We start from the raw sequence: 26,173 nt of genomic DNA on the forward strand, positions 1-26,173 counted from the left end.
AACAAAAATTATCGTTCGTTTAGTTAAATGAACGAACATGAACAATGGTCTCGTTCGTTCATTTATGTTTGTGAACATTTGTTTATGATGTTCGTTTAGGTTAGTTCGTTTAAGTTTATTTATATGCATTTATATTCAATTTTTTTTATTATATTGTTATATTATATGTTCGTTTATGTTTATATATGTTCAATTGTGTTTTTTATCTTTGTTCATTTATGTTTGTTCGTTTATGTTCGTTTAACATGTTCACGAACATAAATGAACGAACATGAACAAAGTAATTTATTAAACGAACGAACATTAACAAGAAAATCTCGTTCGTTTATTCGTTCGTGTTCGTTTGTTGTTTGGCTAACTTAAACGAACGAACATGAACAAGACCTTGTTCATGTTCGTTTGGTTCGTTTACAGTCCTATATCTGGTCATGAACAACAACATTGTAATTGCAATGAGTTTAAAAGTTGAAACGAATCAATCCTTTAACAAATATAAAAATATGATTCGTTTTGGTTTTGAATAATCGAATTCTTACATATAATTCGTTTTGTTTTTTTTACCATCGGGAACATGATGATATTAAGGGTCTTGTAAAGACTTTAGTTGCTACTTTCACAATCACTTTGAACTACTCAGGCTTTATGAGGCGACTAAAGAATGTATGGCTTTGACCTATAATTTGTCATATTCAAAGTATATGTGAATTAGATTATGATCCCGATGAACCAATCGTCATATATGAAGATAACATTGTTATTGATCAAATAAAACATTATTACATCAAAGAGGATACTAGTAAACACATCTCACCAAAATTGTTCTTTACTAATGAACAACAAACATTTCAAAAGATCAAAGTGCAGCATAATGGATTAGAGAATAATCATGTAGATTTGTTCACCAAGTCACTATCATAGTATTCATTCAAAAAACATGTCATAGCAATTGGACTTAAGAAGCTCTATAAGCTACCTAAATGACATGTCATGCACAAAGTTGTGTGGAAGTAAGGATTATATCATCATGTATACTTAGCACCCGAGTGCATGTAAGGGGGGCATTCCGACGAATGTTTGTGTACTATTTTTATCTTTAGTTCAAGGAATTTTCAGTTGAAATAAGAGGGAATATTCACTTGAATATCTTTAACCCTTGTAACCACTAACCATTGTGTACTCCTCTGTCCTCTGTTTAGATATTTTGTTTCACTAGGTTTTCTTTTAATAAGGTTTTAAGGAGTTATAGGTTATTTTTCTTCGCTCAACACATCCATATCGTATTCTTTTATCAGTCAACGATAGTTTTTGTCTCAAAGGGTTTTCTCCGGCAAGGTTTTTAACGAGGCAAATGTTTGATGTATTGTTTGAAGATACAAGAGGGAGAAGTACAAATGTGATTTAGTGTATATCTAAGCACCCAATAGGGAAGTGTTGTAGCTCACAGTATATATATATATATATATATATATATATATATATATATATATATATATATATATATATATTAGCCGTCTACCCGCGCAAAGCGGCGGGCGGCGAATAATTTGATCTCTTTAGAGTTAAAACCATTTTGCGTTCACTTCGAGAAATGAATATTAAATGACATCTATTTTTCAAGAGCATTACCATACCATATTAAGGGGGTGTTTGGCTAAGCTTTTTTTAAAACAACTTATTAGGTTCCACATCACTATAAGTTAAAAAAGTGTTTGGATTAAAATAACTTATTCCGGTGGGGAACCTCTAATACGTCATTTTTTCATAAGTTACCCTACACTTACTTATTAACTTACAAGCTAATAAACTAATAAGCAATAAGCTTTTTTTCCAAACACCCCTTAAATGGTTATTACTTCCATTTATACATACCCAAACCACTTGTACTGTTTATCGTCATCTTTTTTTTTTCGTTTTCCTTAATTCCTTTATTAATTTAATGCCCTACTAAGTAAAATGCTAAAATATATAAATAATAGTTTATAAAAATAAACCTTTGGAATATCAGGTGTTGTGATTCAAAAGTCGATAAATAAGCCTTTAAGAAGGCCAAAATACTTAGGTGTGAACTTGTTCATTGTGATTTTAAACCATGTTTGGTCACAAATTAAAACATTTTCAACGATGGTATGTAATTCAGGGATTCATATTGATTTAGGTTCTTGAAACCTTAAAATATTGAACAAAATCTATATAGAACCTTATAATAAGGACAATAATCACCGTAATCAGGAAGTTCATGTGATGAAACTTGATATTATAAGGACCAATGATGAAAAAGGTTTCATTTTTAGACTAAACAAGATGAAAAATATACAAACTACCTTAATCATGTCAAATCTTGTGTTTAACTGTTCTTTATTGCAAAAGTAAGATGCCAAAATATACAAACTAATGATAATACAATGCTCTAACTCGCCCTCTTGGTTGAGTTCTTTGAACCTACAAAGCCAACACATTAAAGAAACATAGTAAAAACCTTTTTAGGAACAAACCTGATATAATAAAGCCTTCAACCAATATATTTATAAGATAAAAATACAAAAAGTTAAAAATGATGAAATCAATTACAAGTAAAGATTAAAATAAAAACCTGTTAAGAAAGAGCCATGTGCAGGAGGGATATTTGAATCAACATGTATTTTCTGATGGTTTCAAATTTTGAATTATCTGAAATTCAGGGAAGGAAATAGAATTTGTTGAGAAATATAATGATTCAAAACACATGTTAAAATTTAATATTATTTTATTGATGACTACTTGTACTATTAGCTTAATGATTTCAACGTCTTAAAAAAATAATATTATTATATTCAATCTATTTTTAGAAATAGTGGGATTTCTTTTATAAGATAGTAAAGATATATATATATATATATATATATATATATATATATATATATATATATATATATATATATATAAGTTGCAAAAATGAAAAGAATCATTGAAAATGACACACGTGTAATTTAATAATAAAAATAATTGTTATATTATGTTAACTTAATATATATATATATATATATATATATATATATATATATATATATATATATATATATATATATATATATATATATATATATAAAAGGACCCCTTTTGTTCACCATTTTCTTTTTTAAACTAGCCCAATACGTCAATTTTATGTTAAATCAGTTTATTTCGAACCGGTGTGGGAGGAACCGAACCGGTTTGCAAAGGTTCACATAATTTTATTGAAGAATCGGTTTGAGACCAAACCGATTTAACCTTGAACCGGTGTTGACCATTTTGACTAGAAGCGAACTGGATCGAGAAGAAAGTCGATTTGTGTGTGTCTAGGTAATCGCCACTTACCTTTCGAATCTTCCTACCTAATAAAAGAGTAGCACATTTGCCACATGTCAATCAATTAGAGATTCACATTAATTAGTTGCCACTTGTCATTCTAAGGTTTTTACTCATTAATTAAATTTCCACTAATTCACTCATCCATTTTACACATATCAAACACTTGAATAAAAAATTTATTTGTAATATCTATTGCCTAATTTATTAAATTATTAATTTTTTTTTTATCATTGCTCAATAATTACCTTATAATTTAATTAAAATTATTTTTACCTTTTTAATCCGTGGTATCCACGGGTTATAAACTAGTACATACTAAAAAAATAAAAAAAAGTAACATTTGCATTTTTATGTTTTCAAAGTAAGTATGTCTATTATTATATTCATTTATTCTAAAGCTATAAAGATAAGTTGCTATAACAAAATAATCAATATTAAAATAGTTTGATCTTTATTTAAAGAACGCAACATTTCTTGTTGCAAGTGGTTATTTGCCTTTAAATCCAATAGATAAAATTTCACGAATGGTAATAATGTTTTTTAATTTTTCTATAAGATATTTCTTATGAAACATTTTGTTTATATGGATAATCCATTTGAAACAAACCTGACAAACTAATAGTCTCTTTCGACAAAACTTAGCACATCAACGGTCCTTATGTTGGATGTTCGTTTGACATTGTTAAAAAAATAAGGGTCGGAGCCATATAAAATTACCAATATATCATTAATTATTATTTTTTTTTCAAAAAAAATGATATATTATTAAAGAAAAAAAGATAATTGGGGACAAACTTTCCCCACCCACCATCAACACATTCTCCTGAATATCGATCTAACATATCACAACAATAATAAAGCAGGATAACAATCCAAAGGGTCGACTTTTGTGCCTTCGACCTTTGAGTATAGTGAGGAAAACTCACCTCACAATGTCGAACTGAACTGAAAACCTCTGACTGCTTACTCACCGAAAATCCCGAACTATCACAATAAACGAACACTAATCAACCGTTGGAATATCAATCTTGGCTAAGAGCCCAAACATAGGGTAATAGTCCATTTTACCCTTTCCCGAATTTGGCCCAAGGCCCAACTCGAAATCCTTGTAACACCTTAGCGAACTGATCATTTGCGAAGTGGGTACCTCGATCACCAATAAGATCTTTTGGGACGCCAAATCTTGAGAATAGATTTTTAAGAAAACGAACCATTACCCGAGCATCATTAGTAGGTAATGCTTGTGCGTCCGACCATTTAGAAACGTAGTCGATAGCCACTAATATATACTTATCCCTTCTTGACTTTGGAAAAAGGTCCCATGAAGTCAATTACCCAAACATCAAATATCTCACAAACTTGGATGTTATCTTGGGGCATCTCGTTTCGGGATGAAATGTTTCCCAATCTTTGACACGAATCACACTCTTTAACAAATTTAATAGCATCCTTGAAAATAGTGGGCCAGTAAAACCCGATATCAAAGACCTTTTTTCGTCGTGTATTGTGCTCCATGGTGTCCTCTAGTGGGCCCGGTATGGCAATGTTTCATGATTTCAAGACTTTCTTTCCCAAACACACATCTTCTTATTATTCCGTCGGTGCAACTTCGAAAGAGGTATGGCTCATCCCAAAAGTAATATTTGACTTCAGAAAATAGTTTCGTCTTTTGTTGACGTGTCAATTCTTTTAGAAGATAATCACTTGCTAAATAGTTAGCTATGTCTGCATACCAAGATACTTTTCCTGCTATAACCATACGATATTCCTCAGGAAAATCATCTCCAATCTTGTTTTCTTCTAATTCTTCCAAATTCGGGTTTTCAAGTCTTGATAAGTGATCGGCAGCCATGTTCTCCATTCCCTTTTATCTCTAATTTCAATTTCAAATTATTGTAAAAGCAATACCCAACGTACCAGTCTTGGTTTAGCATCTTGTTTAGCAAAAAGATACTTAAGGGCATAATGGTCGGTAAAAACAATTGTCTTCGACAAGACTAAATATGGGCGGAATTTATAAAAAGCATAAACCACCGTGAACAACTCTTTTTCTGTAGTAGTGTAGTTTTTTTGAGTCGGGTTTAAAGTTTTGCTTGCATAATAAATAGGGTGAAAATGGCTGTCAAGCCTTTTTCCCAAAACAACTCCCATTACATAATCACTAGCATCGCACGTCAGCTCAAAAGGAAGACTCCAATTCAGGGCCATCATAATAGGGGTACTAGTCAACTTTTCATTTAACAATTGAAAGGCTTCATAACATTCCTTAGAAAAAGTCAAACGACGCATCCTTTAAAAGAAGTTGAGTCAATGGCCTTGTAATCTTCGAGAAATCCTTGATGAATCGGTGGTAAAATCTCACATGGCCTAGAAAGCTCCTCGCCCCTTTTACATTAGTCGGAGGCGGTAATTTAGCTATTGTGTCAACTTTCGCTTGATTCACCTCTATCCCCAATTTTGATACTTTGTGTCCCAACACAATTCCTTAATTTACCGTGAAGTGGCACTCTTCCCAATTTAGGACTAGGTTAGTCTTCTCACATCTTGCAAGCATTAGGTCTAAATTGGACAAACAATCTTCAAAAGAGGACCCAAAAACCGATAAGTCATCCATAAAAACCTCAATAAATTTCTTGATCATGTCATGGAAGATAGCCATCATGCACCTTTGGAAAGTAGTTGGTGCGTTTCATAACCCAAATGACATGTGTCTATATAGAAAAGTCCCACTTGGGCAAGTGAAAGTGGTATTTTCTTGGTCTTGAGGGTCAATTGGGATTTGAAAAATACCCCAAAAAACCATCTAGAAAACAATAGTAAAGATGACCGAATACGATAAATGGTGAAGGAAAGTGATCTTTGCATGTAACGTCATTAAGCTTTTGATAATCGATGCCAACGCGCCACCCGGTTACCGTTCTTGTTGGGATTAACTCAATGTCTTTGTTGGTAACCACCGTCATTCCTCCTTTCTTTGGCACTACGTGTACCGGACTTACCCACTGGGTATCAGATATTGAATATATAATGCCAACGTCTAAAAGTTTTAACACTTCTTTTTTCACTACTTCTTTCATATTTGGGTTGAGCTTTCTTTGACATTGTACTATAGGCTTAACTCCTTCTTCTAGATTGGTCTTATGTGAACAATAGGCGGGACTAATGCCTTTGATGTCGGTTATCTTCCATGCTATGGCGCTTTGTCTTTTCTTTAATACTTCAACTAAGCTTTCCTTTTCATGTTTGGTTAGATCAGATGCTATAATAACGGGCTTTTGTTGTCCTTTTTCCAAAAACGCATACTCCAAATGTTTGGGCAGAATCTTCAACTCATTTTTTGGTTTTTCGTCAGTCACCACGACTTGGTCCTTCTTCCACATCGTGTTGTCGCAACTTTTAATATCAGATTGTGGAAAAAATGTTGACCACGACATGTTGCATGTGCCACATCGTGTTGCTTCTTCTGTCTCCTTTTCCAATTCATTATACCCTCTTTCCTCCAATAGCTTCTCCAATTCTTGTATATCAAGCTCGGCATCAAAGTTACCTTCTCCTAGCACCATATAACCCTCGGTTTCTGTTTCTTTCCACACTCATAGCTCTTTTTCAAGTACATCATCAACAACATCAACTGAGAAAGTCATGTCATCATTTATTCTTGAATGTTGAATTGCTATGTTCACTCCAGAAGTGACTGCTTCTTCTCCAACTCGAAGAGTAAGTTTGGACTCTCTAATATCTACCAAGGCTCGAGTGGTGCTCAATAAGGGCCTTCCAAGGATGATTGGGAATTGTTCGTCTTCCTCCATATCTAAAACAATGAAATCTGCGGGAAAAACAAACTTGTCAACTTTTACTAGTAAATCTTCACATATACCTCTTGGAAAGGTCATGGTCTTGTTGGCTAAATGGATGACCATGCAGAACGATCTTGGTTCGGGGAGATCGAGCTTCTTAGAGAACGAGTAGGGCATCAAAATAACACTTGCTCCCGAATCGGCTAGCACATGACTAGTTGCTAGGTTCCCGAATTGGCATGGTAAAGTTATGCTTCCTGGATCACCCATCTTCTCTGGTAAAATTGTAACACCCAAAGTCAGGAAGGCCAAGAAAGGAAAGGAAACCCTAAGTTTAAGGGACGACTCGTCGAGTCCAAGGAGGAACTCAGCGAGTCCGAGCGGGATCCGGGTCAAGGAGTAAGTGACCGAATCTGCGAGTCTGCTAAGGAGACTCGGCGAGTCTGGTCTGAGCGAGGAAAACCCTAAATCCGGGACTTGGGGCCTATTTAAACGTCTCATTCTCTCCCCTAGGGTTCCTTTACTGCCTCTCTCACCCAGAACACCGAACCCTAAGCTCCATTGTTGCTCATTCAAGCTTCCAAGCCATTTTTGGGTGATTTGAAGGAAGAAGGAAGAGGGAAATCTTTGAAGCTTCAAGGTTTGGCCTTAGATCCAAAGTTTGTGGAACCTTTCTGAGTTATTGAAGGTACTAAGTAGTTTCCTTCATTTAGATCTATTCTAGTTGTGAGTTTTGGGGCTTTCTAAGCCATGTTTAGATATTCATATGAGTTAGAAACCAGATCTGAGGTTGCTACTTCGGATCTAAACACATTTTGGCCTTGTGAAGCATAAAGTAACTGCCCTTGAGTTGATTATAGATCCTCCTTGCCTTAAACCCTAGTTCATGGTGTGTTTAGCCTAGATCTCCTTCTCTACACGTAAAGTTTGCAACTTTACATGAGGAATAGGCTTAGGAAGGGTAGATCTACATTTTGGAGTCCATGCATGACTCAAAAGCCCTCTGCATGTATGAAGATCTGAATGGACTCGGCGAGTCCTTTGAGTGGACTTGGCGAGTAGCATGAAGATTAGGAGGAAATCGATGAGTGGGATGAACAACTCGTCGAGTCGGATGAAGATTGCCTTGGACTCGGTGAGTCTGGTCTTGGACTCGGCGAGTCAGGACACGAAACCCCACTCCCTTCGAGTTGAGACTCGAATCAGTGAGTCGAGTGGAGACTCGGTGAGTTGGATAGGTCAGGACTCGGAAATCGGTAGACTCGGCGAGTCATGGACTGACTCGGCGAGTCGAGTCGCGAATGGAAGGACTCTGAGCATATGAAACTCGGCGAGTCAGTAGGTTGACTCGGCGAGTAGGGTTGACCTGGAAGGTTGACCATGACCAGGACTTTGACTTTGGTCAGAGTTGATTTAGTCGACTTTCGGGGGACAGTTAGACTAAGTGTTGCATTGTTATTGAAGCTCGGGGAGCTAGTGGAGCGGGAGTTCAGAGAGTTGTCGGGTAGCAACTAGAGAGGGTCATCAGCATGTGCAGGTGAGTTTCCCTTTGTGTGAATGGGTCTAAGGCCACAATGCCGACCCATGTAGTTATGAGTAAAAGACCCAGGGGTTAACCCTAGGCGCAGTATGCTAGTATGATATTCAGGACGAGGTCCAATGATAGCGGGCGGGTGCCCAAGGAATGGTTTATATGATAGTTTATACTTGTTGTCTGTGTGATACTTGTATGTGCCTGGTAGGGAGGTGAGTGTGGGCGAGGTCCCGTATCTCACCAATAGCAAAGTGTGGATGGTGTTCCACATCTCATTAGCAGCATATCAGGGGCGAGGCCCAAGTTGGGGAAAGAGTGAGTGTGGGCTGAGCCTGTATCTCACTACCAGTAGGAGCATGGACGGGGTTCCATGACTCATTAGTAGCAGGACAAGGGCGAGGCCCAGGATAGGCTAGGCCTTAGGACAAGATCAGTTAGTATATGTTTAGCTTATGTGATGTGATATGTTTATGTGCTATTATATGTTAGCGGGCAAGGCCCAGTGACAGGCGAGGTCTAAGTGGAATAGATATGTATCCGAGCGGGGCTCGAAGCTAGGCGAGGCCTGGAGCGGTGGGGCCGTTGTAGCGGGCGAGGCCCAGAATAGCGGGCGTGGCCCAGTATATGCAGTATGTGGTTATGCATGGTATGTGGTAGGGTGGGGAACTCACTAAGCTTTGTGCTTACGGTTTTTAGTTTTGGTTTTAGGTACTTCCGGTAGCGGAGGGAAGAGTTCGGGGTCATCGCATGACACACACCATAGATTAGACAGTCTGGGAATGTTTTACTTTGATAATGAACATGTGTTTTGGAAATTAATGCTCTGATTATGTTTCGGATTGATGAATTTGCTTTAAGTAATGTTTTATTAAAAGAAATTTTTAGTCTTGAATTTTGGGACGTTACAAAAATGTTTAGCATTGCAGCAGATCAAGTCTCATTTAGCACCACGTTGGATAATCCTTCCATTTTCTTGCGGTTTGTTAAGAGGTCCTTGATAAATTTGGCATATTTTGGCATTTCGGCTAAGGCCTCAAGGAATGGAATGTTGATTTCAAGATACTTTATATGATCTAAGAACTTTCGATAATATTTAGCATTCTTCTCTTGTATTGCTCTACTTGGAAAAGGCAGTGGTGGGTGGTATGGCTTAACGGGTTCAATAGTTTTCTTTTCAGACTTTTGCCACAATGTGTTAACTGTTTAGTTTCTTGCTTTTGATTTTCTTCTCAAATTTCTTGCTCCTCATCCGGGTTGCTTTTGTCGATGGGTGTCAACGGAGTAATTATTTTCCTGCTTCTTGTTGTTACAACTTCGATTTGGGCTCCTCTCGGATTTTGTTTGGTATTTCCTGGAAGTCCCCCCGGTGATCTTTCATTTATTTGCTTAGCTAGTTGCCCAAGTTGTTTTTCAATGTTCAAGATGGAAGCTTGCTGATTTCTTAGTAGATTTTGTTGCTCCCTCATCATAGTTTGTTGTTCTCCAATTGTTGCTTCTGTTTCTACGTGCCTTTCTTCCTTGGCTTTCTTGTACTCATCATAAGGTAACCACTTCTTCTTGGGCTTTCTCCGGTCTTCATCAAATCGATCACAACTCGAGTAGAAAGCTTGGACGTTTCAGTTTCCATTCTCATCAAGATCACAATCTTTTGTTAAATGTAGTCCGTTACAGTTTTCACACCCAACTCTCATTGCATGTATTTTTCGATCCATATTAGTCATCCTCCTATCCATGTTTTGCAACATTGCCAAAACCGTCGATATGTCTTCTGAAGCAGCATTAGAAGATCCCCTTATTATATCATTTTGTGGGTTATGGTATTCTCTAGAATGTTTACAAAATTCTTCAATGAGCCCCTTGATTTCCGCATGATTTTTCTTGGTTAAGGGACCTTGAGAGTCAATGAGTAGCCTTGTTGTGGGAATTCACCCCATCGTAAAAGATAGAAACTTCTTGTTGCACATTTAGGTCGTTTTGAGGGCCATTTTGAAGTAGATCCTTGTAGCATTCCCATGATTCATACAACGACTCCCCCATTTGTTGTTTAAAGTTAGAAATGCCCTTTTTTTTAACTTAGCTACCTTGGATGGTGGGCAAAACTGTTCCAAGAACCCTTCACACATTTGTGCCCATGTAGTTATCGCTCCCGGTGGTAGTGCCTTCAGCCAATCCTTGGCAGGTCCTTTGAAAGTGACAGAAATCATCCTCAACAACACCATTTCTCGTGAAACATTTGGAATGTTAAAGTAGTCAGCGATGTCGTTCGCTTCATCAAGATGCTTGTAAGCATCTTCATGTTCCTTTCCGGAGAAAGGAATATCTTTTATTGCAGCGAGAATGTGCCCCTTGAGTTCAAATGTGGGAGTGGCAGGTATGGTGGGTTGCACAAGGCCTGGTTCGGTGTCATCATAAATTCTCTTTTTGTACGTCTCCATGGAAATGTCAGGAATGTCCGCCATGGTGTTGTCGAGTCCTCTTTCTTGATTGCTACTTCTTTCTAATTCGTTATCGCTTTCTTCCTGTTTGATTCGTAAGTGCCTTCGTCTTTTGTTGAATTGTTGGATTCTCCCGCTTGCTTTCCCTCCTTCTTAAAAAATGATTTGAGGCTCTTGAAGGTGTGACTTCTTAGGTGTGTTTGAATCTTTCTCGGGTTTGTTCGTGTTTTTACGAAAAGCGGACTCTGGGTCTTCAAGTGGTGGAATTAAAGGTGTGTTGGATCCTCTGGTCATAAACCTCTACAAAGAAACAACTATAACGCGTAAAAAGAACAAACACGAAAATAAAGGTTTACTGTTACGACACCATGACGTGGTGATAAGTACCACGACGTGGTGAGTAAAAAATAAGAAAGACCTATAACGACAAACTAAAATCAATTAAACATGAAATTTCCTAATAAAATAGCAGATTTAAAGTAACTATAACCGATTTGTTCTCCAGCAACGGTGCCAAAAACTTGATGCGAAAATTAATAAGCACTAGTTAATCCTACTAACGTGACTAATTATTTCCTAAGGCGGTGTACCTTGTTGAAGATAGTATATCACACTAGACAGGTATCGAACACAAGGAACAGTGTTTTAGCTAATTTTTATCTACTACTAATTAATTACTAATAACATGGAAAAAATATTTTTCTCTAGTTTTGCAAGACTAGAAACTTGATTTACCAAATTAACTAATTAAGGTAACACTAAAACTAAGCAAGGAACACAAAGGTTAATTAACCAAGGTAATTAAGATACTTTCGTTTAGCTTGAGATTTATTTGTTATTATGGTTGATTCGTGGAAGTGCAATGGATTATAGTTTAATTGGTTACCGATTCATATAATGACCAAATTCGCGTTCACTCCTTTAATCCTTTAGCAAACAAGCTCATTCATACGGTGATCAGGCGGACAAATTAACTAGTTTACTAGTGTTCGGTTCGAGTTGATTATACTTATAATTAATTGATCAAATTAGTCGTTTGAATCAATTTTATATGTTACTTGTCGTCATATATTAGCTCCTACACTTTTTTACCTACTTTCCTACTTAACCCTAGGTTTCGTTCAAAACTCTAGTCCTACAATTTTGGTGGTCACAAGATTATAAGATTCAAATCTAACTAAGAAAGATGGTCATTCAAACTTAATTAAATTCAACAATAAGTAAAGAGAAGTAGTTATCAAAAGTATGTGAGGTTCTTTAATAAGTTAGATCAACAAATAACCAATATAAACTAAATCCTATCCATAAATCAACTCATAATTTAGCAAATAATCCTAGGCTAAACGAAAGTCATGAGATTTAGCTCATGATTTCAGCAAGTAAAGAGATAAAAACGAAATTCAATAGCATAGTCATGATTAAACTAAAGAGAAAATCGTAATAAGAAGTATTATTGCCTTGATGTCTTCAATTCCCAAACTTCAATTGGTATCTTCACTTCCAAGTCTTAGTTCTGCACCTTAGTCTTCGAAATTTGTCAGAAACTTCAGCCAAAAAGTCTTTCGTTCGTAGAAGAATGAGTTTTATTTATACTTTTCCTGAAATTAGAGGACCACGACGTTGTCTTCGTGTTTATCCCATGTTCCACAAGTCTTCGAAATCAATCGGGAATCTTCAAGTCACCACGTCATGTTAGGACCACCACGACGTGTTGAGTGTATCTTTTTTCTTCATTTTAAACATTGGTTCAAAAGCCTAGCTTCTGTCATCCAGCTTCTAGCTTCCTTTTTGCTCCAAGCTTATCGTTTATCCGTACAACACAATTCATAACAAATTAAGTACCTTTTGTTCTATTAAGGGTATAAAAGTCATTAAAAGTGTAACATCCAAAAATTTACGCCAAATTTAAACATTTTCAATCATAAATAAAACCAAATAGTGTTTGTTTACAAAATGTTTTCAAATCATTATTCATCAGAGTGTCCCAATAAATAGATCAGAAGGATGAGGAGCAGTACGGTCACGCCTTCGCGTTGCCATGATCTTCTGAAGTACCTGAAACAATAAACTGAAAATTGTAAGCCCGAGGGCTTAGTGAGCTACCCCCAAAATACCAATACCATCATGATAATACCATATCAGTAACCGACAATCAATAACATGCATACTGGGCCAACGGCCTGACTGGACCGCCCTGCAGGGCCTATAGTCTATTTGATCCTATCCCGAGCCTTCGGCATGACTGGACCGCCACGTGGGCCTACAGTCTCCCCGGACCGCTCATAGGGTATGTTGGCCTTCAATACAATGTAGGACCGCCTCAACCCAACCAATAAGCAAATTACCATGTGTGCATAACTATCATGTACTGGCATATACAAACATCAAACATATCTATCTCACTGATCATCAGTCATAGAAATCTCTCGTAACTAGAGCACCGACCTAGCATGTCACTAACATACCAATCCCTACGGATCATAAGAGCATACTATACTGTCTATCCTGATTCTGATTTAACAGATCATAACCACATGTAGCACACCATATCAATAACAACTTAAGGGTCGGCCTTGGTGTCGTAGACCCTGCCGATATAGTGAGGATAACTCACCTTGCAGATGTCGACTCGGTAGATGAACTCCAACTCTCGGATCACTGTCAAAAACTCCACCACCTATTACCGCAATATAATCATACCCATAAGTTCCCAACCTTTCAAGGTACCCCATAAGCCAACTAATCAACCCCTAGTCAAAATCAAAGTCATCAATCAAGGTCAACAATCCATGTTGACTCTAACTCGCCGAGTACCCTCAACTACTCGCTGAGTTCCTTGAAGTGCTTGTCCACTCGCCGAGTCACCGGAGTGACTCGTCGAGTTCCTTTGGTTTACGATCGAACTCTAAGGCCATTCGTCGAGTTTCCTTCTTGTAACTCGACGATTACACATGCATACATAAATTGGGGAAACCTCAACCGACTCGCCGAGTTGTTTATACAACTCGTCGAGTTCTATGGAAATCTTCATCAGACTCGCCGAGTTGTTCATCCAACTCGTCGGGTCCAGACCTATCTTCATATGACTCGTCGAGTCGACCTTGCAACTTGTCGAATTCCTTCAGTCCTTAAGCCATACAGACTCTTTTAAGCCATGCAGTGGCTCCAAATTACAGATCCAAGCTTCAAAGGCATGCATTTCACGTAAAGTTGCAAACTTTACGTGCATGCATGGCTAAAAAGGTTCTTAATGTCAAATTCAAGCTCACAATGGGGGTTTCATACTCAAGGAGGCTTTAGACATGACCAAGCTTAAAGCTTTATGACTCAAGAACCCAAGAAAGGGTCCAGATTTGAAGTTACAACTTTAGATCTAGCTCATATCCCACAATATCATCTCAATCAACCATAAAAACCCTAGATCTCAATCAATTGAGGTCTAAAAGGAAAATGAGGTAAAGGTGGCGACTTGTTACCTTCAAAAGATGCTAACTGAGGTAGATTTCTGATTCCCACACCTTCCTTGCTCCTAGTCTCTTGCCCTCCAAACTCTTCCTTTCCAAAACCCTTCTTTCCAAAGCTTAAGACACACAAGAATGAAGCACCACACAAATTAGGGTTTCTATGAGCTCTCAAGGACTGCAAAGAGGCCAAAGGAGGCTTATGCTTCTTTAAATAGGGTGCAAAACCCTAGGATTTAGGGTTTCATCTGCCAGCTCCCACTCGTCGAGTTCCTTCCTGGACTCGGCGAGTAGGCCACTAAGAACACGATCCATCCCGCTGCTACTCGACGAGTAGGGCAACCAACTCGTCGAGTAGGTCTTAAACCAAATAAATTTTCATTTAAATCAATACCTGAGAATCGGGGTGTTACAAAAAGTATCAAGATATGATGTATAATTATGTGTATAGATATGCACATATTAAAGAGATAGACACAAAGGTAGCAACTTTGTACCTCCTGGAGCTCCCAAAACAGATGATGAGCCAAGATCTACAAGCCAATCTTCCCTCATTGACTCCTTGATGCACAAGCTTCTCCTTTAAGGCACACAAAACACACTTATAAGCTTAAAATGCTCACTATGAGGCTAGGGTTCTCTCAAGACGACTAAGGGAGGTTCGGAGGTTGAAAGAGCAAGCCACAATGCCCCATAATGATGCTTAAATACCCTACAAACCCTAAAAATTAGGGTCTTTTCCGGACACACGTATACCCAGTGTACGCCCAACGTACTACTTAACTTCCCAAAAATTACCAATCTGCCCCTACGGCTAGTTCCAAACCAATATCAAGGGCCAAAATTGACTTATTAGCAAGGAAGGATTTAAAGAATACCTGAAATCCGGAATGTTACAGACTCATTGGAAGTGCACATCGACAACGATGTAGATACCCATGGTTGAAGAAAAAAATGGAGGAAGGAAATGGATGGAGCAGATGAGGAGATGATGAAGTGTTGTTGGTATCTCATTAAAAACTCTAACATCAATTACCGTAAACATTTTAAATGTGGTGGCAAAGAAGTTACCGGGTGATCCCTTCATTTCTTCAAGAATGACCAATTAGAGCCGGCAGAAACAACTTTGTTCTCTCATAAAACACAAGAAAAAACTTATGGGACCGACTGAGCAAATACATAATATTAAAATATAGGGATGAGCGTTTGGACCGGGGAACCGGCCCGAATCGGAACCCGATGGAACCGGTCGGGTCGGGCCGGGACCGGGACGATATTCTTGTGGATTTTTGGAACCGGGAACTGGTAGGAATCGAAACAGGTAGAACCGACAAAAACCGGAACCATATGTTGTTATTTCTCGATGATCAGTTCCAACACTAAAGACAAGACAAGACAAGAACCGGTAGGAACCGGAACTGACGGTCCGGTTCGATTTTTAATTTCGGCCGACCTCTGTTCCCGAACCGGGTCAGGTTCCTTTGCTAATCCTTCTTAAAATATGTTACCTCTAAAATCAATAAAACTATAAAAAGAAATTTAGGGTGAAGCCTTATTCGATATTCTCCTTGAAAATTATATGAACCTCTTTTTGGTAGATGTACTTCCATGCCGTTAAGCGTTTCCATCTAAACTTCCATCTCTGCCCTTCTCTTCAGTACCTTCGCTCCGGCTCCGCTGTCGCCAACGCCACGGCTGCCCTCAACCGGTTCGAATTGGGGATATACAGGTATAAACTCTTCCGAATTGCACAAATCAGTTCTTAGTTCCTACACACTCTCGGCTAAACCCCGATAAGAGTTTACTCGTGCTTGATTTTTTTCGTTTTACATGTGTATCATATACTCCTATTATAAAAGTGAATGCTTATTTTCGAATATTTTGATGGAATTAAGGAAAGTGAACGCATTGCGTTTGCTTCCATGAAATCTTAATTTTATAATCCGTTCGTTACGCGATTCGAATCTACTTTTCAAAACTTGCAAAGAGAGTAAGGAAACATGTTATCATGTTATCATGAATCATGGAATTGATGAAAATTATGTCATTTTACGTTATATTTTGGGAACAATAAAAGTTCACAAGTAAGATTCCAGTGGTGGAGTAGAGCAAGCAATCGTAATTAGACATACATAAACCCCAATCTGCTGGATCGAGTATTTCAATCCTTTTGAATAGTTCATCTAAATGGTAATCGCGTGAAAATACGAAGTTAGAAGGTTATGGAATTATCTGACCAATCAAACCCTAGAATTGAAAACTGAAAACACAACTGGCTTTCAATCCTGAATATTTTAAGAATCGTTGGTCATTGACATCTCATTTCTAGATTATGTGCAGAAACTTCAACATCTTACATCTGTGTTTGGGCATTAATGCAGGATTTAGAGAGTAAGGTGAGCTCTGAATCATGCAAACAGCTGCACATCATTCCATAACCTGTTACTTACCTAGCAGGTATCATTCCACAAAAACATGGATGAAAATTAGAAACCCAAATCAAATTCAAACCCAACTTTCCAAAAGACCTAATTTGATTATTGGAGTTCAAAATGGTCAGAAGTTCGGATCTTTTATCAGACCCACATTGTTTCTTGACCCAAAAACCAAGATTTTTGCAATCCCAGATGATGGCCACCTGTCATCTGTTTGTGTGTCAGAAGATAACAAAAACCCAAACCCAAACCCAAACCAAGAACCCGACCTGGAACCATTATTCAGCAAATGGTCACCTCCAAGATACCTATGGAGAGGACTATCCGTATTCATCTTAGCGGGTCAAGTAATAATCCGTATCCTGAAAGGCAAAATCCACTGGATAAACACCCTCCAACAGCTAGAAAGAGTGGGTCCAAAATCAGTAGGTGTGTGTCTGTTAACCTCAGCATTTGTAGGCATGGCCTTCACAATCCAGTTTGTTCGTGAGTTCACCCGGTTAGGACTCAACCGGGCCGTGGGTGGGGTCCTAGCCCTAGCCTTCACCCGGGAGTTATCCCCCGTGATCACCTCCATCATAGTGGCGGGCCGTATCGGGTCCGCATTTGCTGCTGAATTAGGAACAATGCAAGTGTCTGAACAGATTGATACATTAAGGGTTTTAGACACTGACCCTGTTGACTATTTGGTTACCCCTCGAGTGATTGCTTCTTGTGTGGCTTTACCCTTTTTGACCCTCATTTGTTTCACTGTTGGGATGGCTTCTAGTGCGATTTTGGCTGATGGGGTTTATGGGATTAGTATTAATATTATATTGGATTCGGCTCAAAGGGCACTTAGGTCATGGGATATAATTAGTGCCATGATTAAGAGTCAGGTTTTTGGAGGGATTATATCAATTGTCAGCTGTGCTTGGGGGGTTACTACTTTGGGTGGTGCTAAAGGTGTTGGTGAATCCACTACTTCTGCTGTTGTTATTTCGCTTGTTGGGATTTTTATAGCCGATTTTCTGCTTTCTTATTGGTTTTTTCAAGGAGCCGGTGATTCTCTCAAGAATTTGTAATCTTTATATCTTTGTTTATGTAATGGATTCAGTTGAGATATCACTTAATTTGACAAGGTGTATACGGGTATTTCTTTTTTACTTGGAGCATTTGCAATGCATGAAAGACTGTTTGATAACCTATCGGTCAACATCCAACACTGTTTGAATTGGAAAAAGAGAGGACCAATATAATGATATGAATAAAGATGTCTTTTTTTTTTTTTTTTTTTTTCCTAATGTAATGAGTTTGGGTTTGAAGTGTTAATGAAATTTAGATTATGTATTTGAGTTTAATAAGAAAGTTTAAAACAAGTAGTTGAAGCTTAGAATCCAACCTAGGAAGCATGGCAACATGAGGAAAGTTTGTGTCAAAGAGCGTTTGAGGGTTCACTTTGAACATTAATGTAAAGATATAAGTTTGTATGATTTAGGATTTTAATTATCAAGCAACATTTTTACATAATCAAATTTTGTTATAGATTATAATTCCAGCTAATTATCTCACATTTGTCTATGTATATTTACAAACTATGTGACACGTCAAATCTATCATACCATTAATGAAATTTGAACTTTAAATCCATGAAACATGTCACTAAATACAGAGTTAGGTTCATGTGAGACGACTTAATTTTGTAAGACCGTGAGACGCAATCATAACCATTCATTTGGTAGATAAAAAAAACATTTTTAAAATGCAAAATAATTGAAAATTTTCGATTTTTTTTTCAAATAAAATATAAAAAAAAATAATAAAAAATACATTTTTTACATATTCTAGTAGAATATTAAAATATTCTACATATCTGACAAATCTAGTATAATATTCTACATTCTAAAAATCACATTAGAATATTTACAGTTTAATATTCTATTAGAATATTTCAAGTATTTAAAAAAAAGTAATTTTTTTATATTTTTTTAGGTAATTAAAGTTCCGAAAATAATAATTAAAAAAAGAATTTTTGAATTTTTCCTTTAATTTTGCAGTTTTTTTTTTTTTTTTTTTTTTTTTTTTTTTTTTTTTTTTTTTGTCTCACGGTCTCACAAAATTAACATGGTCTCAAGAACATCAACCTAAACCATTTTCACATATGTTTTACAAATTACATGTTTAAAATTTTTCCACTATTATGAAATTTTGATTTATTAATCAAAAGTCAAAATGTTGAGAAAATATTCTCGAATAATATTCAAAATTTCCAAATATTCGTCTACTCAACTTAAACTTCTTTAAAGGAGTTTAAGCAATTAAAATATAACTATGTTCCTATTTTATAAATATTTTGATCTTTTTAACCAGACACCAGTATACCCGATGATATAAATTAACTTTATCTAAAAATTAGATATTTATCTTAATAATAATTCTTATAAAAAAGTATTTGATACATTATTTTTTTCTTTCAAAATTAAAAGGCAACAATGGAAATGGACCATTTTTAGTTTTTAACTGTATAAAATTCAGACAATATTTTAAAATTCGGATGACATTTTAAAATTTGAACGACATTATAAAATTCAATAACTATATAAAACAGAACAAAAGCAAATGTTATATTTATTTATCATGGATATTAATTGGTTCGGTATTACAATTGTGTGGTGTGTTATGCGGATTGAAAGCATTTAGTCGAGCTACACAATGTTTCACATGCAGCCGGATGTTCTAATGTGTATGTACAGAGAAGCCTGGACAAAAACATTTGGCATTGAATAATTAATACTTACTTTCTTTATATGATTTTTTTTTTTTCACTTTTGTGTTTTGTATATAGTATTAATGGAAAAGTAGTGAATTGTCTCTTTCTATTTTTATGAATATATTTTTGAAAGAGAGATTGTTTATGAACGAATGTGATGGATCGATAGACTGATAAACGAAAAATAAGTTTTTTTATCCAATATAAAATTGCATTTGTATTTGTAGTCTAGTTTCATTATAAAAAATAAGTTTTTTTTATCAATAATAATAATAATTTTTATTTTTTTAATTAATAAGAATAATTTAATAAATAAAAGAAAAAAAAAACTAATATCAAATCAATATGAATAAATAGTTAATTAGATTGAAGTTAGAGAATAAAAAAAAATACTTATAATTACCACAACCCGGCACTATTTTGACACACACTCGTTACACGCTGGAAACTAGGATAACTGGGCACGACGTCGTTTTAATCATCAGGCTTTACATTCTTCTTCGCATAATTTTGTTTCACAAGCGTCAGATCGCGTTTAAGCCCTAGCAGTAACCAAGCGGAGCAGCTGCGTATCATCCTTGAAATCGTTTCAATCCACCCTTCGGCCGTCGCCCTTATGGCTCGATTTCTATCGAGATCCACTCGCCAGGTATTCATTTCTCCCGATGTTCATTAAATTAATAGTAGACTTTCGTTTCGCACATCATCGATCGGCATTTTTCTTTTATACTTGGACGATTCTTTAGATTTATGATAGTATCAATTATTCAGATGAACCATCCGAATGTAGATGTAATTTTACTGTCTATATGCCTACATAGATTTCTACAAATAAGAGTTTTGCTTGACGGATTCCTTATCATCGTGGTTGGATTCAGTATAAGACTTTGGAAATAAATATAAAAATAAAATTAGATGCTTGGCTAGAAACATCTAGCCACAGGAGGATACATCGAGTACCTAGGATATTTGGTTTCTTTCAGTATTGGAATTATTGCTCCATTTATATGACTAAAAATATAGTAGTTTTTGGTTTTGAATGTCTGTTGGTTGTTTTTAAGCGTTTTTTGTTATATAGGTGAATCGATACGCTCATATGCCCATCTATATGTTCAGATTCTACTTTCACTAGCATATTAACATGATGAAATTGGGATGAAGATTGTTAGATATATAATGTTGCAAATTATTATTATACGTGTCAAGCGGCATGCCTCAAAAAGAAATGGTTGGTGTTTATAACGTGCTGTTAATATATAGAGTATAGGATTACCAAATTCATATGCCACTTTATGCAGTGAGATTAATTTTGTGCAGGGCATGTTACAAGTGTCCAAGATGTGTTTTGTGGTCTAGTTTAGGGTCTAAAGTTAATTTATTCATAGTTGATGTCAAAGTCAACATAGATTGATTTTCAAACAATTAGAAGTATCTATCTGGACATTGGTTAAAAGATCAAATGTGATTAATATTTACAAGATGACATATTCACATGATGATCCCATCTAAGAATAGTGATCTTCTAAAGCCGAAAGTCAACTGACTTGACAAAATTGTTCCATTCAGGTTGTTGACAAGAAAATTAGTGTGGGCTCTTTGTTTTTCCATCAGACTTGTTATTGGATTTTAGAAAATGCAATTCTTCCTTACCCAAATCCTCCCATCCTCTCGTTTTCAAACTCGCATGAACACAATATTAGCAGATAAATTTAATAGTAATTTCTTCCCATCTAGACCCCTGCCTGCACTAATACCCTTTTAGGAAATTAAAAACAAATTTTTATCTAATATTCAACCTATAAACTCAGAATTGTGCATAACTTACGGATTTTTGGCATTGTTCAGCTAATTGGCAGCCAATACGTTCTGCAACCACAACAACATGTAGTCCCAACTCGCTCCTTTGCCAAAGAGGCTTCCCCTAAAGCTCTTAAGGGTGATGGTAAGTTGACTTATGGATGTATATTTTTGTTTTCCAGGCTTTCTTATATCTATTCTAGTTCCTTTAGCTCATACTAAACTAACTCATTTATGTTACATAAAGATCTTAACTTATGCTTCTGTTATAATGCTAATGGCAAGATTTGTTGTGCATGCATCTGTAGAAATGTTGAAGGGTATATTTCTTGATGTGAAGAAGAAATTTGAAACAGCTGTTGGAGTTCTTCGCAAAGAGAAAATTACTATTGATCCTGAAGATCCTGCTGCTGTTGATCAGTATGCCAAAGTCATGAAGACTGTAAGGGAAAAGTAAGTAGTCAAGAGTTATCATGCCTTTTTTCCCTTGCAACATTTTCTTCATGCTTTTCATGCATATGCAATTTATGTTTTTTTTTTAAAAAAAAAAAATAATGTTGATTGATTGCATGTCGCGATTGATCTGATAGTCTAAATTTGACTTTTATGCGAACAGGGCAGATCTGTTTTCAGAGTCACAGAGGATCCAATTCACCATCAAGTCAAGAACTGATGGAATCCAGGATGCTAGATCTTATCTGTTGGTTTTGAAGGATATTCGTCTCAAGTATGTTCTTTTTTTATTGATTTTTGTACTTGTTGAAAGCATTTTGAGTTTTGGATGCCACATCGCATGTATGGTAAATAGTTTGGAATGAAAATGTATGTTTTTTTTGCAGGAGAGGTCTTAGTGATGAACTAGGTGCAGAGGCAATGATGATGGATGCACTTGAGAAAGTGGAGAAGGAAATTAAGAAGCCACTTATGAGGAATGACAAGAAGGGAATGGCTCTCCTCAATGAAGAATTCAACAAGATCAACCAAAAGTAAAACCCCTTTCTCATCATTACTTCTCAAAATATCTAGTCTTTCTTTTGTAAAAAACTAAAGGAAAAAAACGTTAAATGCAAGAAATAGCAATGTCATCTAGATACAAACTATACAAACTAAAGCAATATTCATTGCTATGATTGGTTAGAATTTTCAACCTACAATGGTATAAACAAAGAAATAAATAAAAGTTTGTTGTTATTATGTAAAGTAGCTGATTTTTAAAATTTTTGTAGGCTTGGCATACGGAAGGAAGACTTGCCAAAATACGAGGAACAATTGGAGAAAAAGATTGCCAAGGCACAACTGGAAGAGCTGAAGAAGGAAGCTCTTGAAGCTATGGAAACACAGAAGAAAAGGTATCCATCCCCTTTTTATAAAATTAACAACTGAAAAAAAAACAATGGTTGAGGGCAATTTTGTAAAAAAAAAAACAATCTGTGTTTGGGTTGCAGGGAGGAGTTTGCTGATGAGGAAATGCCGGACGTGAAGTCTCTGGACATCCGAAACATGCTTTGAATTGACAATCATTCATTTGGGTTTGGTTTTTTAATAATATAAGCTGCTCATTTTGATTTGAGGCATTCAAGTTTAATTAAGAAGAAGAAGATGATGATGATGATGATTATATCCTCTGCTGTTGTGTCTACCCTATCAAAAGTAGTTGTCTCCAATCATAAATAAATGTTTGATTTTTGGAACTCAAAATTCTCGTCCCCGACTTATTTAAATGTTTTTTTCCATGTAAAACTCAACGGCTTCAAGATATTTCTTCTAATCAGTTTTATGGACCTCATATATATTGAGGCATGGAAATATGATTATTGAAAAGGGCGTGTGACATTTTACTTTGGGTGTCGGGTGTCCTTATCAATTGGTTTTAGGGTTGATACTTAATATATGGAAAGGTAAATCATAGTGTTACTGTCTATGTCCGATAATGGCGTTAATGATTCTTCTCACTTTTTTTTATCATCATACTTTTAAATCCACATGACAGCCATATTTTTTTATTTTTTGGGTAAATTACACCAATCGACCATCGTGTATATGCCAGAAAGCGTACTTAGTCCCTATTTTCAAAAATTAACTCGAACCGTCCCTTATGTCGTTAAAAGTATCACACTTCGTCCCTCGTTAGTTTAACTTTGCACGTCTTATCCCTTGTGGGACGTGAAAGGACTATAATGCCCTTTTCAATTTCATTTTCATTTATTTCTATCAATTTAATTATTTTTAATTATTAAAAAGTATTATAATTGTTTTTATATGTTGTTGAAAAATACTTGACCACCACCACCATGGGTAATCCACACCACCACTGCTAATAATCTATACAATCATTGGAAAATAGAGCACCACTGTCACCGTTTAACTCACCCCTCATCTCACTCCTTAGTTTAAAGCATCTCCATTGACTCTTTATAAAACTCCAGCGACGTCCACAAAAACATCACCAGAAGTCTGACCAAGCTCCAATTTAATCTTCTAAATCTTTTCAAGCACTTGTTTTTCGTCCTGCGTTTCTTCATACAAAGGATCCAAACAGGAGTGTAGATCTGAACAGTAAGGAGAAGGTTAAGGAGAAGTGCATATCTGGTACCCTTGAACTAGGGTGAAGGTTCGTTATCGTCTCATTGGAACAACGAGAGGCACCTAGGGTTTGGTGTGCAGGTGCAAATCTCCGTGGAGCTTTCTTTCTCATCACTCGCTGTGAGTCTCCCGCCACCATAGATTTTTGTAGAAACTTTAACATCACCGCATGAAACCCTAACTATCACGTGAAAGAGAATAAGATGATGTGGTTTCTGATGTTCGAGTTTCTGATATGGGTTTGAGTTTCAAATATAAATGTAGATCTGAATGGGTTTGAGATTCATGAGGGGTTTGATTTTCATATTAGAATGCAAGTTTTGGGTTGAATATTTGATGTTTGAAAATCAGGTATGTTCATGAATGGTTGTTTGAGCTGGATGATGGTGATATGAAGGAGGGGAAAACAAACGAATTTTGGCTAGTTAATCTTGTCGAAAAAGGAGGAGGACGGGTGGTTTCCGATGGTAGTCGGTGGTTCTGGTCCAAGAAAGGTAGAAGGAAAAAGGAAAGAGAAGGGGAGGGGAGGGGAGGGGAGGGGTGGATATATATGATTTTTTTTTTAATTTATTTTATAATCTAAAACTAATAAATGAATAAAAAAATGAAAAAAGAAATTATTAAGGGTAAAATAGTCATTTCATGTCAATAGAGACTAAGCGTGCAAGAAAAAAGAAATCCAGGGACGGTCCGGGTTAATTTTTTTAAATAGGGACCAAACATGCTTTCTGACATCCCACGAGGGATCATTGGTGTAATTTACCCTTATTTTTTTATTTTTTTTTGTCTCACTTCTACCCTAGTTGTGACCCATGAAAATCTTTCTTAACGCACAATTTTTTTTCCTTCAAATAATATTTTTCTAAAATTAAATAAATAAAACTAGAAAAAAAGTAGGGGTGAGCATGATACGGTTTTTGGATCAAATCAAACCGCAAGTTGCGGTTTTTTATAGGGAAAAACCGATAGCAGCGGTTTTAATTCGGTGCGGTTTTGTGGTTTTACATGCGGTTTTGCGGTTATTTCGGTACGGTTTTGGTTTTTAACCGAAAAATAAGTTGATGCGGTTTTGCGGTTAAAATACTGCAGTTTTTTAGATTTGTTTTCCGTTTCTATTTTATTTTTTTATTTTTTTGGTTTTTCAGAAATTATTAAAACTTATTCAAAAGTAGCTCCAACTCAATCAAAAGTCCAACCAAACTAGACCGACGTAAACAAAATAAGCTTATATAACTAGCAACTTAAATGGATCGGTTTTAAATAAACCAACTCAACACCCAAAAAATGAGACACCAAAAAAGGAAGGAAGCTATGAGCACCCAAAAAAAGGCACAAAGAACTCTTTTCCTTGGTGTCAGGGGATGTCTCGATCACCGTGTGCCACATAGTGTAACTTCGACTAAGTCAGGCTACAACATTTCCTTAAGATGTATTAACGACTAAGTAAGCAAGAGAATAAGGTTTTTGAGTTTCTACAAACGAAAGAGAACTTCTATTATAAGAGCTCGAGAGAATACAAAGAAGTTTTCCGATGGTTTGGAGAAAATGAGCTCCTCCCTATTTATACTTGTCATCCCCCTCTAGGAAGTTTCTAGATATTACTACATTAGTCATATATTCATGACTAATCTAGATTATTCTACTAAGCTACATATATTTACAAATCTTCATGAAACGTGCTAAATCATTCTTTGATGTCCTAGAGAAATCTAGGACGTTCCAGGGTCTATTGTGCTATACTTGTAAGTTCTCCCATTTTCTCGAGTACTCCGGAAGAGTCTAGAATCTTGATCGTGACACCCTCCCCCACCTAAGTTCTTGACGACCTCTTCAAGTCTTAGATATGTACTCCTCGATTTTGCTTTGGAACTGCCACCGATCTTGTTCTTGTTCCCAACTGGACTCACTATCGGGTAGTCCTTTCCATCGAACATAATATTATGTCCAATTGAGTGAGCCTCGTTTACGAACCGTTCTATCTTCTAAGATTCGTTCACCTCCTTGTCATAGGAGACTACGTTTGCTACGAGGGCTCAATGTGATTTGCTTCTCGAT

General features: G+C 36.2%; 3 protein-coding genes and 1 non-coding gene across 4 annotated transcripts; 3 read left to right on the forward strand and 1 right to left on the reverse strand.

Moving 5' to 3' along the window:
* Positions 1-6,920: 6,920 nt before the first annotated feature.
* LOC145051121 (uncharacterized) lies at positions 6,921-7,394 on the reverse strand. The gene has a single exon (XM_078999255.1). The coding sequence runs from the start codon at positions 7,392-7,394 to the stop codon at positions 6,921-6,923; it is 474 nt and encodes a 157-aa protein (XP_078855381.1).
* Positions 7,395-10,624: 3,230 nt separating this feature from the next.
* On the forward strand, positions 10,625-10,733 carry LOC145080816 (small nucleolar RNA R71). Its single transcript, XR_013695399.1, has one exon. It is a non-coding gene; the product is annotated as a small nucleolar RNA R71 (small nucleolar RNA).
* Positions 10,734-16,112: 5,379 nt separating this feature from the next.
* ABCI14 (trigalactosyldiacylglycerol 1) lies at positions 16,113-18,134 on the forward strand. Its single transcript, XM_079029139.1, has 2 exons — positions 16,113-16,283; positions 16,936-18,134. Exon 2 carries the CDS (start codon positions 16,965-16,967, stop codon positions 18,051-18,053), a length of 1,089 nt encoding a protein of 362 aa, XP_078885265.1. The 5' UTR covers positions 16,113-16,283; positions 16,936-16,964; the 3' UTR covers positions 18,054-18,134.
* A 2,092-nt stretch (positions 18,135-20,226) lies between these two features.
* Positions 20,227-23,373, forward strand: LOC145091473 (putative ATP synthase 24 kDa subunit, mitochondrial). The gene is made up of 7 exons (XM_079029238.1): positions 20,227-20,387; positions 21,584-21,680; positions 21,844-21,988; positions 22,152-22,262; positions 22,375-22,521; positions 22,762-22,884; positions 22,981-23,373. The coding sequence occupies exons 1-7, from the start codon at positions 20,355-20,357 to the stop codon at positions 23,042-23,044; spliced, it is 720 nt and encodes a 239-aa protein (XP_078885364.1). The 5' UTR covers positions 20,227-20,354; the 3' UTR covers positions 23,045-23,373.
* Positions 23,374-26,173: the final 2,800 nt, after the last annotated feature.

This window comes from Lactuca serriola, chromosome 1 (genome assembly GCF_051521515.1).
Source record: "Lactuca serriola cultivar US96UC23 chromosome 1, Lser_US96UC23_V15, whole genome shotgun sequence".
In the NCBI taxonomy this organism is placed as follows: domain Eukaryota; kingdom Viridiplantae; phylum Streptophyta; class Magnoliopsida; order Asterales; family Asteraceae; genus Lactuca; species Lactuca serriola.

Bases quoted from the DNA above. Each gene is read 5' to 3' on its own strand.
- LOC145051121 (XM_078999255.1), bottom strand. From the start codon at position 7,394: ATGGGTGATCCAGGAAGCATAACTTTACCATGCCAATTCGGGAACCTA.
- ABCI14 (XM_079029139.1), top strand. From the start codon at position 16,965: ATGCAAACAGCTGCACATCATTCCATAACCTGTTACTTACCTAGCAGG.
- LOC145091473 (XM_079029238.1), top strand. From the start codon at position 20,355: ATGGCTCGATTTCTATCGAGATCCACTCGCCAG. The intron at 20,388-21,583 runs GTATTCATTTCT...GGCATTGTTCAG, and splicing joins TATCGAGATCCACTCGCCAG to CTAATTGGCAGCCAATACGT. The intron at 22,522-22,761 runs GTAAAACCCCTT...AAATTTTTGTAG, and splicing joins TTCAACAAGATCAACCAAAA to GCTTGGCATACGGAAGGAAG.